General features: G+C 42.5%; 1 protein-coding gene across 10 annotated transcripts in view; it reads right to left on the minus strand.

Moving 5' to 3' along the window:
- LOC135237102 (kinesin-like protein KIF1B) overlaps positions 1 to 14,935 on the minus strand; it is a 69,528-nt gene that overhangs the window by 37,601 nt on the left and 16,992 nt on the right. For 3 of the 10 annotated variants that reach the window (XM_064303848.1, XM_064303851.1, XM_064303853.1), the window contains exons 3-13: positions 10,965 to 11,041; positions 10,484 to 10,663; positions 10,293 to 10,358; positions 7,902 to 8,080; positions 5,631 to 5,742; positions 4,994 to 5,071; positions 3,822 to 3,887; positions 3,691 to 3,708; positions 3,375 to 3,450; positions 2,782 to 2,860; positions 2,512 to 2,654 (exon numbers count right to left, since the gene is read on the minus strand). In XM_064303848.1, the coding sequence (XP_064159918.1) occupies positions 2,512 to 2,654; positions 2,782 to 2,860; positions 3,375 to 3,450; positions 3,691 to 3,708; positions 3,822 to 3,887; positions 4,994 to 5,071; positions 5,631 to 5,742; positions 7,902 to 8,080; positions 10,293 to 10,358; positions 10,484 to 10,663; positions 10,965 to 11,041 (1,074 nt within the window). Of the gene's footprint in view, positions 1 to 1,509; positions 1,552 to 2,511; positions 2,655 to 2,781; positions 2,861 to 3,374; positions 3,451 to 3,690; positions 3,709 to 3,821; positions 3,888 to 4,993; positions 5,072 to 5,630; positions 5,743 to 7,901; positions 8,081 to 10,292; positions 10,359 to 10,483; positions 10,664 to 10,964; positions 11,042 to 14,935 lie in introns of all 10 variants that reach the window. The other 7 variants (XM_064303849.1, XM_064303852.1, XM_064303855.1 and 4 more) reach the window with 3 other exon arrangements.

Consider the following 14,935-nt stretch of genomic DNA (forward strand, 5'->3'; position numbering starts at 1 on the left):
TTTGTAGATGAGTTTCAAGATAAAAACAGAGAAGCTGAACTAGAGGTATGCTGCTACAGCATTTGTAGTCTACCTTTTCACAGTAGTGAAATTGCATACCCACTCATGGGTACTACATTTGCAATGTCAGTTATAATTCTTGAGAACATATGGATGAATACCTCTGCCAACAGTGCTGGCACTCACAATGGCACAACACTGCCTGGGATTTAAAGAACAAGTGTGTCATAAAGCATACAATGCTTCCTCATTAAAAAATAACTTGACAGTTGGCTAAATCAACAGAATGTGTTCATCCATTTGCAGGCAACACACATGTTGAGCTAAAGTCATGAATCGGGTCTCTATAAAACCTCAGTCCCAATCAAACTACACTTGGTGTAAATAGTATTATATTTATTCATGAACAGTATTTAAGAACTGTTAGTTTAATTGCAGGAATCTGTCGCGTAGGTTAAACGGAGACTGGAATCGGTGTGAAAACAGCCTTGTACGAAAGGTTTGGTGGAGGAGGAGCACAGGCAAGCGGGTCACAGAGCGCGGGGCAAAGAGGGATGAGCCGATGTAGCCAATGGGGATCTGCGCGCAGCATGCTGCAGGGTACTCCGATCTTTCGGTCTCGAGTCACTGCAAAACTGCAACAGCAACAAAGTCAATTCACCTCCTCAACACACAAAACGCCACTCAGTTCACACTAGCTTTGGAGCTTCGAGAGCCAAACATTATTCTAAAAAAAAATTTTTTTTTAAATTCTGGAAAAGGAAACTTGAAACTGGAGCACCTGCTGCTACTGTGCTGAGTATTACTGTGCCAGAGAATGACGAACCCCCTACAAGAGCACTTTCACCATTTCTGGTGGTTGTTTGACCAGGACTTGGGTACACTTGGAAACTACTCAACCAGAATGCAGTGTCATCATCCCAGGAGTTTCCACCATAAACAGCTCTGTAAGTGCTGCAGTACTACGAGTTGTCACTTATACTCCATTTAAAGTGATACTGATTTCTGGCATTTCTATCTGCCCCTTCTGTAGCAGAAGAGTCGGAAGCATAAATTTGCAACCCACAAAACTGCTGATGTAACTAATCACTAAACTTCTGATCGCAATACAGTTGAATGCTAATGGAAAATGATTTCATTGCTGCCAGATAAAGCACAACAGCTATAATACATGGGCTATGGCAGCAGTAATTGGTATAAACAATGTGCCAGTCAGAAGTTTTACTATCAACACCATAAAAAATTCCCTTTGCTTCAGCGTCATTAGCATTCAACCTTACTCAGGCATTAAAGAAAATGCACTGCAAATAGCAAGAACGGCAACAGAGCAGGCGACAGCAGCAAAACTACACCCTCGCTTCAATTCAGGACATCTCATTGCTTCCTTGACTCCTTAGGCTCATGCAAAGCAAAGAGGACTGTTTGGATGTCGAGGAGAAGCAGCGGGTCTGCTATCGGGACAGGAGGGCGAGAGCAAGGCAGCAGCAGTATCACCATGGAAATACACACATTTGCTTCCACTTCCTGGGTAATCATCTCCCATTGGCTCGACTGAACGGAAGCAGGCAAATACGAGAGGGGTCAGAGGTAGGGTTAGTACCACACAGACTGACTGGAAATACGCTTTCAGATGTTAAAGAGGAGAATGAATGACACATTCACACAGGATACATTTGAGGGACAGAGAGTTAATGACACAAAGATACAACCTCAATAAGGGTGCTAATACATGTAGGGAAAAACAGACTCAATTAATCGGCTATTCATAGATACAGGGTTTTAATGTGTCAAAGCAGTATGTTAAAAACGGACTGTTTTATTTAATAACATCACAAGGAACCATTCATTCCATGCCGATCCTACAAGTATAAAAAGCATATTTATATATACATTTATATTTCACGTTATTTATAATCTGTACAGTACATCTATTGCATGTTGAGGTCTTGGGTAAAATAAGGAAGGTGACAGTTCCAGGGTGACCACCATTTCAAATGGCTTTAAAAAGTGTTCGTTTAGTTCTGTTACAGTTTTAGTCATAGAACAATAACCTTGAACAAATCTGTTGAGTACAAGTGTAATGTGATTGACGTTACAGTAATTTTACTACTGATTTTTGTTTTTTCCCCTTCACTATGGCACTTACACATGACAGCACGTTTATCAAAGCACAGCTTCATATACTCATGTACACTGAAACTTGTGTAGCCTCGTAGTATGCATGATTCTGCAAGATGCCCTGGATAACAACGTCTTCTACACTAAGGAATGTAAATGCAATACATATAAGCAGCCAGTTGTGAACTGGTGCTGGTAAATGGAGTTCTGTGCAATATGGGGTAAAAGGTTTGATGGAAGGTAAGAGTTGGAAAACTCTTTTACTTTCAAAAAGCCTTTTTTGTCAAAAATGTGCCACTGTCCATGGTCAGAGTTTATGACGGAGTTACTGACTGGTCTGGTATCCTGTGCATGTGGTGCCCTTCAGGAGGAAATGACACCGGGCCGACTTACCATCCAGGATGTCTCCCAACCCTTGGGCACGGAGCAGTTCCTTCAGACGCGTAACCTCATCCTTCAGCTCGCGCACCAGCTTGTTGTTGGGGTCTTCATTGATGACGGCATTGCACTTGATCTGTTTAGCTCGGTCCGCGTATCTGAGGGGACGGGCAGGGAGAGAACAGTCACACAGGGGAGCTCATGGCAGTCCCTGGCTGATGGTAATGGTTTACTACATGCTCCTCTCGTCTTTTTGAGAAAGGGTCGGCAGGAAACAGGCCCTACCGTAGGGTGCTAAGGGTCTCGTCGTAGTTGATGTCGGCTGGGCTAAGAGCTGCCACCATGGCAGTTCTAGAGTTGCCACCTGAAGCACACAACAGCAAGGTCACATTCACACTAATTAAAATTAACTGAATCCGGTAAATCTAAATAAAACAAGCCATTAAGAAACGATAAACCTGAAATGAAAAAAATTCATTTAGGACCCAATATAGGCTTATGACAATGCATTTGCATAAAAAAGAAAAGCATCTCAGAAGATTTGAAATAAGAGATGATGCTGCTTTTTCTAAATTATAAAAAGGGGAAAAACAGTCTCACAGAAGCACACAGACTAGTCAAAAGATGACACTTGGTTACATAAGGACGCACAGCATATTGTACTGTCAGGCAACTTTTGTAATCAGTGCAGTCATGTATAAACAGCCTCTTCTCAGCAATGATAATGGGGGTGAGACTGTCACTTCATTATCACTCATTCTTCTGTGTGGCTGTCATGAGTCGTGGAGAGGAGGGACTCACTTTGCATCAGGCTTCGGTGCAAACTAACCAAACGAGGGATACCTTTAGCATTAGAATTTTAGCACAAAAGCTCATACCTAAATTCTCCCTGAGCAGCCAAGTGAGCACAGAGTCCCTGTACGGAATGAAGTCGGTCTTCTTCTTCTTCTTGCTCTGTTTCAAATGAACAAAGGGTTTCAGCGGAAATGGGAAAGAATATCAACTGACGACCCAAGTTAGTCCTACCGCATACGATATGAGATGAGGAAAGCAAGAGAATGAGAGACGGGTCAGCTGTGCTGGGGGGTGAAGAATTAATAAACTGATGGATCGGGCAGTGTTTAACAGATGTCTGGGCTACACGCACGTTTGCACAGCTGCAACAGTCACTGGTTAAAAGCTGAGTGGGTTTACCTTGCTGGGACCGTTATCCTGAGCAGCGAAGCAGAGACAAGGGAGAGAACAAGACAAGAGGGATATGTTACAGCATAACCCGCCAGGCCGGGGTCTGTCAGTCACGGAAACTGGATAGTCCCAACACTTACCACCTCGGCCAGGGCTGAGATGACTTTGCCTAAAGTGGTCAGAGATTTGTTGATGTTCGCCCCCTCCTGAAACAGCAACAGAGGGAAAGAGTCATGTCTTATCTATCAGCTACGGGCATCCAAAATTATCATGCAAAAAATAATCCCATTCATTTTGAGAGCTAATTGTGATGTGACAGTTGAATGTTAGACGTCATAACTGAGCATAAGCTTGGACACTGTTCTCATCACATTAACATTTGTCTGCATTTTAATACTCTTTATCGTGGCCCGCAACCAATTATTTTTGTATGTTTTTGGAAAGAAGAACACAGACTACATTGTTACTCAGTGTCAGACAGGCAACCATCAAGGTTTTTGGCCCCCCTTAAATTCAGAACTACTGACTGAAATCTGCACAAAGGTACTGCAGATTCCCATTAGGCAACTAATGTCCACCTGGTCACCAAGCGGCTAATGTCTATGAGTGTGTCAATGTAGTTCATACGTCACAGGGCACAAACCCTGAAACTGCTCCAAGCTGAGATTCAGACTGCAACATTACCAGAGATCGAAAGAGAAATGGCCCTCAGTATGAGCATTTGAAAGTGTGGGAAAGATGGAATATATACAAAGCAGCTATTGTAGCCTGATGATGTAACAGCCAACTACCATGAAGAGAACTTTTCTATGCCAAATCATGCTGCAATTTAAAGCCGCTGAATGCAGCGTAATGTGATCACTGGTCAGAATTAATTTAAAAGCATGATTTTGATCTCCAAAGTGAAAAATTGGCCAAAGCAGGAAGTTCTTTAAATTACATTATAGGCCCCAAAATAGCAGTTTAAATTTTTACATTTCAGTCTAAGAAGGGAAACCGGTGCACACTGTAGGTGTGTTTTCTTACAAGATGACAGCTGGTGTGCTGCTATACGTCCATGCATTTCTGTCACCATCACAGAAGGGTCATACAGCTTAATCCCTCCACTTCATACCGATCAGACGCACACAATCCAAGTCGTCATTTCCGGTGGAAAGAAATCAGATTAATTTCACTGCAAAATGGCCGTATTCCTTTTCGGTGAACGTCCCGTGCGGCAGGTCTCCAAATATAGCCGCCCGAGGAAGAGAGCGGCAGATCGCTTCACGGCTTCTCGGAACGACGGCGCGTGGTGCGGTTAAATTAGACGCACCTTTAACCTTGTCCCTTTCGCCCCTGTCGAGTCAGCTCGCTCGCTGCCTGCCAGATCCACCAGACTGATCTTGCTGACCTGTAACACGAGAACAGAGGAAACTTGGAACGGCTACAAAATCAAAAACCGTCTGCAGGGGAGAGGGTAATAAATCTAAATGCAAATGGTGCCATTCTAATCAATAGCGCTTTGCAAAAGTGAAGATGTACGCCACATTCTTCTGCTGCATACAAGCTTTTATGGACAAAAGCAGCTTTCGCGCAGGACAAAACAGTTAAAAAACATTAGTTTACATTGGTGCCAAACTGCATTGTATGTGTTCATTTTACTTTACCTAAATTTAGCCAGGAAGGGTAACCGAACAAAATTTCCTGAAGAATAGACTTAATGAAGTGAGGTTGGTAATGAAGGCACAAAAAATGCCAGCCCACTTGAAGGAGAATGGTTAGTTACCCAGATTGAAAGAGACATTTCTGCAGAATGCGAGCATGAAACAGACAAATCATTCCAATATTTAAGTACCGTATTTAAGTATTTTGCACTAAAGCGGTAGATTAAAGTATTTATTTGGTAAATTAGACCTGGTTGGCAATGTAGAGATGACATTTCATGAATGAACGATGAGGGTGAATCTCACCTTTTCTGTGGCGAGGTCAGACTCACTGTCGTGCTTCTTCTGTGTGAAGACGATGGTGAAAACCGCATGGGATCGGCTGCTGGTCTCATTCATGTTTGTGGCGGCGACGGTCCTGAGGGGAGGACGGATCGAACATATCATTGGACAAGACAGCAATATTTATACATTAATACATAATACATTTACAGAAGCATAATTAGCTCTCAATAACGTACGAATGAAACCATAGCTTCAGGCATCTCAAAAAATACCGCAGGCAAATTGCATATTGTACAGCTTAATAAAAAAACTGAAATTTCAGCTTGGATTCTTCAATGGAGAAAAGGCATGTTTCTCACAGGCTGATAAAATGTAAAATTTCATGTCAGTCCTGGACTATGATGATACTATTTACATGCAATCGGCTGTCTCCGCATTGAAGTCACTAGATGCAGTGCACCATAGCACCTCAAGATTCATTCATTTCTGGAAATAAATTTTTGTTTTTGCGACTTGTATCTGAATATTGACTGGCTGTCCCTCACTGACCAAAGAAATAATCACTTCCTGCTTTTAATTTAAAAAGCGTTGCTGGGGCAAACTTCCATTTTAGCTTTCATCATTACCATAGTGCAGAGTGAGAGCCTGCCATACAATATCCCCAGAATGGCTCACCTTAGAGGCACCTCCTTTTATTCCTGAACTAAGCAGAAAGGCTTTCAAATACTATGCATCACTTAAATGGAATGAATTGCAGAAATATCTTAATGGAGTATTTAATGGAGTACAGGGTTTAATTTCTTGCTTTGTAGTTTTATATTGTTTTACATTTTATATTTACATAGTTATATTTTATAATCATATTGTATATTATATACACAAACTTAGTTTTACAATTTTGTATTTTACACTTATTTTTTGATACCCTGTATTAATTACTTTAATTCACAGAGTGAACATGTAAAAGAGAACTTAGGTCTCACTGTCCTACTCTGGTTAAACAAAAGTTAATAAACTGAAAGTCGATACGGTATGAAATCAGTTAAATCAATTAAAACATTCCCAAATGTGCAGTGTTCATTTCCTGGGTGAAATAATTTACTGCTTCTCTGAAGAACACAGAAAGCTCTGGTGTGCATTGCAAGGCACGTATGCAAGGCGTGTATGAGGGATCTCTCTCCCCTGCTTGGGGGCTACTCTGCTTCTCATTGGTGTTTCAATCTGCAGTATTCCTGGAACGCAGACGCATAATGCATCAATGAATCAGTCCGCAGAGATGGATAACAGAAGATGACTAATGAGCAGGGGAGGAAGAGACAGGCACAGATGGGAAACAGCAAGAGGCCAGTGTGCCCCCCACCCCAGCCCCCCCCTCCCCTTCACTGGTGATGCTGATCTGATCATTTACTGATCTGGAGGAAGGAAAGAGCAAGAAGGCAGCCAGGTTGTGGCAGCATCCAAAAAAAAAAAAAACTGATTAAGCAGAGACAAAAACAAGGCTATTTACCGCTGGTACCCAGAGGACAAACACACACAAAAAAAGAAGCCATTTTCAGAAACACACGGTAAACACACTACTGTAGGTATCCCCTTAGGGATACAGATCAGAGCTCAAGCTCATCCTGCGGGATATGAGGGGATATCAGTGTAGTACAGCGGTTAGAGAACTGGGCTGGTAACCTGAATGTTGCCTATTTAATTCCCAGGTAGCACGCAGCTGTTGTATACTACTATTTAAAATGCAGAAAGTCGGGCAAAAACGCCTGCTTCTGTAATGCGAATCACTGTAATAAGCACAACAAAACCACACACAGTCCTGGGAGAAATGGAGATGGGAAGTTTGGTTGTGCGGGTAGAGATTAGTCAACTGGGTTTGAAGACTGAAGGTCGTAGATTTGAGACTCAATTCGGATGTAATGCCCTTGAGAAAGGGGCTACAACTGATTTGCTTCATTCCAATAAAATCTTTTCCTAATCAGCTTCCTTCCAAATGCATAAAGCAGATAACTAATATAGCTCTACAGGAGATTCAGTAGAAAGGAGATAAATTAACCATAGGCCATTCAAAAAATATCAGGAGAGAAGAATAATGCATAGAAAATTCATAACCAATAAATCCAATAAAGTGGGATTAAGAAAAGGCAATGCCTCTGAGGACAATGTCATTTTGGCATATTAGAAATGAAACTTTAACAGACGAAGATAATTTAAAATTGGGCTGCGTCACAGAACCAAGTCACAGGTAAACGTACACGGATTCACTTTTTTATGTGTTCTTCTCGTGAGGCTCACCTGGCCTTGTTCCCAGCATCCATCAGGTCAGCGATGTCAGTGTAGGAGGTGACAGCCAGCTTGGACAGGTCCTCCACGTAGGGCCCCAGGAGGGGGTGCTCTCGGACCCGCAAGTGGCCTTTGTTTTTGGGGTTCAGCAAGTCCCGCACCCTCTCGCAATAGATCTCCATGTAGCTGACCTAAAACACAATTTCTCTGTGGTTTCTAACCTGATTGCTCATTTCACAAACACCACACACTGACCTGTTGAAACTTTAACGACTGTGGATTTGTCAGGTTTTTACCAGTCAATATTGAATACAATTAACATACTTTCCATACTTCCTACAGCTATTTTCCACAGCCAACAAAAGTGGAAAGGGCAGATCAGGGTTAATTTTCTAATTTAATACATTTGAAAAAACAGTGAAATAAATATATTATTCACAATTAATTGACAATATATTATCAAATCTAATCTACATGGTAGTATATTCTGTTCCTGTAATTATAGTTTTTACTCATGTTATTGCCCCTGGTACTATTGTACAACACTACTTAAGTAGTGTGAACCATATGATGAAACGCTGCTGCTCTGATTTACACCGGTAGATATCATAGTTATGGCCTCGAGATTTTATTGGCATTCTTCCTCAAGATAATTTCTGCTTCAACCAAAAGTCTCTGCGACCACTGCAGCTTAATTGGTACTAATTCAACTCTCTGCTGCGGAATTTGTGGGAGAATTAAGAGAAATATTGTTAATGATTCTCTATATTTTCATCCTGATCCTTTAGCAGAAGATGGTTAACCTAATAACGAACACACTCCCCAGATATCAACGAATGACAATGAGCCTGTGACACAGGACCAAATTGGTAACTTACATTAGATGTTTCAATAAACATATCTTTCAAAGACAATGCAAGATAGCTGAAGACACCTCTGATCACTGAGGCATTTAAAACATAAACGAGAACAAGAAAATGTGCACAGAACATACAATGAACCCTGTCCCAATGAACAGGTCACTTTCACCAGTCCAGAACAACAATCTGTGCACGAGGGTCTCTAGCATGTGCCAGTGTGTCGGTTTCGTTGTTTTTCTCTCACGTTCAGCGCACTGATTTCTCAAAGGAATGCACACAACTACACTGCCAATCATTTTATGACAGGCTTCCCCAAAAGAGACAGCACATTTAGATGCAGAAGGAGGGCACCTTCCTATCATGAGGCTTTTATTTACCACAGCCGAAGCACATCAATTTTCAGTGCAGAAATTCAACGGCAGACCAACAAAACAATGTTAAATTACTGTTATTGTTTCACAGACAAATGCATCCACTGTACAAATTATATACATCAACGGCTGCTTTGTGAAAACACACATACCACAATAATAAATACTGTATGGAATGTCTGCATGAAAGTGAAAGCATTTTTTTTTTAATTGAACATTCCAAAGCCTAAAAATTATGCATACTCTAAATGTCCTGACTGGAGATGACTCAACAGAATACTATACCTCCAAGACATGCGTTTCAATAATAAACTATGGTTACCACTGTTCCAGACATAACAGCTCATTAAATTGGCAGTAGACTAAGGAATGCATTCTGTATATTTCAAGTATGTATTGCGCATTAACCTCACGCAAGCTGTTGGACACGGCTATGAAATTGAGCCGGGGAGTTAAATGGTCTGGCACACTACCACCCACATCAGACAGATGAAGTTTCTCTCAATATATCACTTATTATCTTACACATCATACATTAGGGCATGCCTGTGTGCGGGTTAGGCACGCGTATGGTCCCCTGGGTAAGGATCTTTAATTTCAACTTGTGCTCCATTTAATTCAATACTATTTTTCATTATTTTCCCCAATACTGCATTTGGTAAACTTTTTTGGTGCATGGGAGGTTGCTCAGGAAAAATAACATTGAACGGGGGTGCCAAATTTGATCTCTGGAAGTACAAAATTGCGCTGCTATCAGAAATAAAATATTAAAGGTAACTTATCCAGCGAAGGCAGCCTGAGGAGAGAAAATCACATGAAATGGCTTCTCTCATTCAGACGGAGCATGGCTGCACACCTGGCGAATACTAAGCACTTGACTGAGATAAGGAAGCACAACAGCAAGGAGGTGCCTTGCTAATAAGTCACTCAACTAGCATGTAGAGAGAAACCGCTATGAAACAGTCACTGTGTGCTCACTGAACAAGTGGATCCCCCCAGCAGCTTGTCTTAATGAGGCCCTTTCGCAAAAAAAACTTCATCTCTAATACAGCTCGGCTGTGACCGAATTCATCACCAGGCCTAAAGTATGGCTGGGAAGCAACGCTAATGGAGCTACAGAGGATGCAGCTTCACCTGCCTCGCCGAACCTGAGGAGGGGGTCAGGCACTCACCTCCACCGAGTAGGAAATCTCCTCGTTGCAGTTGTCACTGATTTTCTCAAAGAGTTCCTCGCAGAGCTAAGAGGGGGCACAGAAAGGAGAGCGCACCACCATCACTGGGCATCCACAAGGGAAGAGAAGCAGTGACTCGTATCACATGATACACATCGAGAGCAAATCTCAGAAGTGCTGAAGTGGCGTACCAGCGGAATGATGCCCTCCTGCCCCTCCTCCTGCTTGCCCATCATGGTGTAGGACTTGCCCGCCCCCGTCTGGCCGTACGCGAAGATGCAGACGTTGTAGCCCTCGAAGGCATGCTGCAGCATCTCTTTCCCAATGTCATTGTACACGAGGCATTGGGAAGCAAAGCAGGGGTCCTCTGGCTGAGGAGAACATGGAGAGACAGACAGACAGACAGACAATTACTCTAGGCCACCTGTAACACCTTCAACAATCCTGTGAACACAAACATCAAACAGGCAAGCTGAAAGCTTGACGCCTTTTTCAGCTGACACATTTTTTATACGCATCCATGGATACATTTGCAAAACCAATGTGCATTTAAAATCCGGAAGATTAATGGGGAGGAGGGGGTGACATTTTACAGTGACACTTGAAGGAAAATGGAATCACAAGTCTAGAAGGTGAGCTCTTGGAGAAGATAAACAGCAGTCATAAGCTTACCGTGGTGTGGGACCAGTAGGAATAGTCAAAACTGAAGGACTTTGCTGGTTCCTTTGGGCTTTTTGGGTTTAGAATGACTGTAAAAAGACAGAAAGATTTATTTTCATTCATCGCTCTGTTATCACTCCATTATAAATGCACACAGATAGGCTAATATATGTATTCTATACAAGATGGGCATAGTAATTAGCTTGCAGGCAAAACCACCAATGTGATTTAAAAAAAAAAAAAAAAGATTTTTCATAAAAAAAATTTCAAAAATATAATTCTCTGCAGATTCCTCTTGAATTAAATCACTTTTATTTCCTTACCATTTCACTGCTTGTTTGATTTACAAGATTTACAATTGACAATAAAGTAAAACATCTATTTATCATGTATCATGTTAATAGAAATGAATAGAGGTTGCAAATATTTGCTTTTTAGATAATGAAGACCAAGAGATGGGAGCAGCCAATCAGACAAGATTTGCAGATTCCTGACAACAGCTCTCCCCCCAGCTACCATCAGTCAAACCTTGACTCACCCGACACAACTCATGTCAAAGTGTGAATACAATTAATAGGCCTATATGGAATGGTACAAGTTACAGAGCCACATGTTCAAACCTAATTTAACTTCTTGACTATACAGCGTTTTACTTTATCATCGTCACTATGGTTATTTATTATTTTTTATTACCACGGCTCTAAAGTTCTCCAATTTTAGGAGCATCAATCTACTACAGCAATCTGTATGCAGTGGTATGCTCCTGAAGTTTTCAAAATGATAGCATAGAGCCCTGTTTACAGGATGAGAGCGGTGACCAAGGAATTGTGCAGCAAAGGAAACTGATGTCAAACTGAATCACAGGTACAGATGCAACGCGCAAACGTATGCAGTCTGATGGGGGACAGCAGCCGCCATCCACTTCAATTCCTACACGTGCGCCATCGCGCAAAACCAACCTTTAGCCAAAGGGGGTCACGTCAACTTTCCGAGATGTCTCTGCGCTCTAACACATGCAGGAAAATATTCATCACGCTCAGGACTGGGGACAGTGACACACCGCGCCACCGTGGGCTACTGAGTTCGTCTGACATGGTGAAACCGGATCGTGCACCTGGTGCACCGCGACATTTCCCGTGGTCTCCTTTCCCCGACCCTCTTCCTCTCTGGACTGCGATCAGTCCTAACGAACAGGAATCTGCTGCCATGCCCGGCATGCTGTTCCTCCCAAACTCCCAGCAGAGCCCCACCAGGCACACAGACCACCCCCGTCCACACCACTCCATACCACCCCCAGCTGCAATCCCCTCCCTTAGTGCAGACAGAAAGCTAAGCCCTGCCATGGACAGAGGGATGAGAGGTAAGGGGGTGTATTAATAGCTGCAGTTGTTCATGAAGCCCCCCCCCCCTCCCCCGAACTGCCTCGGGGTGGGTCAGCTAGGGCCTTGCTGGATTTTAAGGCTGTTGGACGAACACATCAGGGCCACAGAGGCGGGGGGTGAGGGGGGGTGGCGGAAAATAAAGGATCGACTGACCAATCTGATGAGAGCGCTTGTAGCCTAGCAACAACACAAACGAAGCAACAGAAGTGACGATTCTGCCAAGTAACCATGCAGCTCTGACTTTTTAAGGCACAACCTTACGTATGGCGATACACATACACACACACACACACACATATATATAAAGATGTATGTGTGTGTGTGCACAAGGTTCATGCTGTATTCGTTTTTTGCATGAAAGTATAATTCAATAAATTCCTCCAATTCTGGCCAGATGACAATTTGCTAAACTTTGCATTGATATCCTTTGGTTTTTGTTTTATTATCCTTGTCACCAAAATTATCGTAAATTTTGTGCGCTTCATGAAAAAAACTGAAAAAATAATCACAAAAAACAGGTTCAACCAAACGAGTTCAAATATAGCAGCACACCAATACGCCGTGAACATTAATAGCTCAGTCATGTTTGGATGCTGCGTTTCGGAAACATTTTTGAACATCAGCAGTTCCTCCGTTTGACGGTGAGACCCAACACCCTCCAGTGTCAAAGACAATGCCCTTCACAAACAGTTTGGACAGCCAAACAAGAGGGAGGCCACTTCACCCCAAGGGAGATCTGGTATACAATAGATGCTGCAGCCATGTTGAGGGGACAGACAAGTGATAACCCACAGAGAACACAGCAAAAGCCCTCCTAACCCCCAAGCCTCAGCCACCCATTTCTGGGTCCGTGGCCTGTTGTTACTGCCAGGTTCTTAACAAAACAATTTTTTTTTTTTCCATGGCCAGGTTTGAACCCATTTCACTTTCCCCCGTTCAGAGCAGTGGTTCACATAGCAAAAGAATCCTTCCTGAACTTTTTTTTCCCTCACTAGCGCCTCCTCTGGTTGATCAGGTGCCTGCGATTTGCCTGAATTAATGGCGCTAGTCCTATGGCGCGAAAGTCGTCATGGTTAAAGAAGGAGGGGGGGGCTGATGTCATGCACTTCTCACTGACCCATATTAACTGGGGATGTTACAATGATGGGATGGGCCAATAGCTAGCAATGGGGGAAGGGGGGTGTAGCTCTGTTACATTGTTGTTATATCATTAGAAGTGGACACATGAGAATAGAGCCAGAGCTGCTACAGACACAGGGGGGCAGAGGGAAACTCTCTTCACTGATTGTCTGCCTATTAAAAGCAGTGATCTAAACTCTCATGTCCAGATCAGATTTTAGTGAGTGTTACTCAGAGGCACTTGTACCCTCATCGTTTCCCACCCCCGCCTCCCTGAACCCTGAACCCCCAACCCCCAAACCCCAGCCCCCAGCCTTGAGAGCCGGTGTAAATTTGAGAAAAGGCAAGCTGGCTGCCTCTGAGCCTGGTCAGGAGAGAGAGAGAGCCTGTTTTAGAAAGAGGAGACACTCCTCTTCAAGAGATGATTCACTTTTCTGAGTGTTCATGCAGTGAGGTCATACCAGACACTTGTTAAAATCGTGACAAATGATCAGAAGAAAAATAATCCCCGTTTTGAAAATTGAGTTTGTTTTTGTGTCTATTTCTTGAACAATATTTTTGCTTTTGAAATTGAACCTGCACAGTACTGGGTTGGAGTAGGGCTACTAACGGCTACCTGGCTACCTAGAAGCATAATCCGCCGCCAGCCTAGAGCTTGGTAGATACATTATGACATGTTATGTAATGACTTCAGTTAAATTTGATTTAAAAAATGTCTTGCAAACTAATGTCTCTTTCAAGAGATGAGTTCACCAGTTAAAAATCAATGAGAGCACAATCAGCCAGTCCTTCACATTACGTGAAATGGCGGTGTTCCGTAGTCCCCGTGACAGATAACGACACGTTCTGTAAAAATAGAACGTGACTAACTCAGCCCATGAACCTGATCGCCTCGCTCTGTATAATATCAATTTAATTGTCCCAAACATCAGATTTACTTTCCTTGACAACAGGTACTGCATTTTAATACTGGTCGCTATGACAACCTAGGCTAGGTTGTCAATTTCTGAAACTGCTTTCTATTGAGAACACAGAAAAACAGGCTTCCACAACAAGGGCCTGCACAGTCTGAAAACTGACTGACCTGAATTTAAAGCATGATGTTATTCGTTTCTTCCATAAAAAAAACTGTACCCTTTCTGAAGCGCAATGGAAAACAAATCAAAATAAAACTTTCCATTGTCTGTTACAATATTTATTTATTTATGCAATTTATATAATTTATCTATATTGAGGTACTATTCATTATGTGTTTCACTGTTAACAGTTGAAAAAGTCCTCAGAATGTAATGTGATAGCTGGTGGTCTTTACTGTAGAATTACACCAGGCCAAAAACAGTGAGTGTTAAAGTGCAATCTATGTCACATGTTCATTTCCCCACCTTCCTCATTTAGTTCTCATTTGAACACACTTCACTGTAGACTAATCCTCCAGCTATAAACCTACATACGGCTAGACAGCTAAACCTTCAGCTTACATGG

Source organism: Anguilla rostrata, chromosome 13 (genome assembly GCF_018555375.3).
Source record: "Anguilla rostrata isolate EN2019 chromosome 13, ASM1855537v3, whole genome shotgun sequence".
Classification (NCBI taxonomy): Eukaryota; Metazoa; Chordata; class Actinopteri; order Anguilliformes; family Anguillidae; genus Anguilla; species Anguilla rostrata.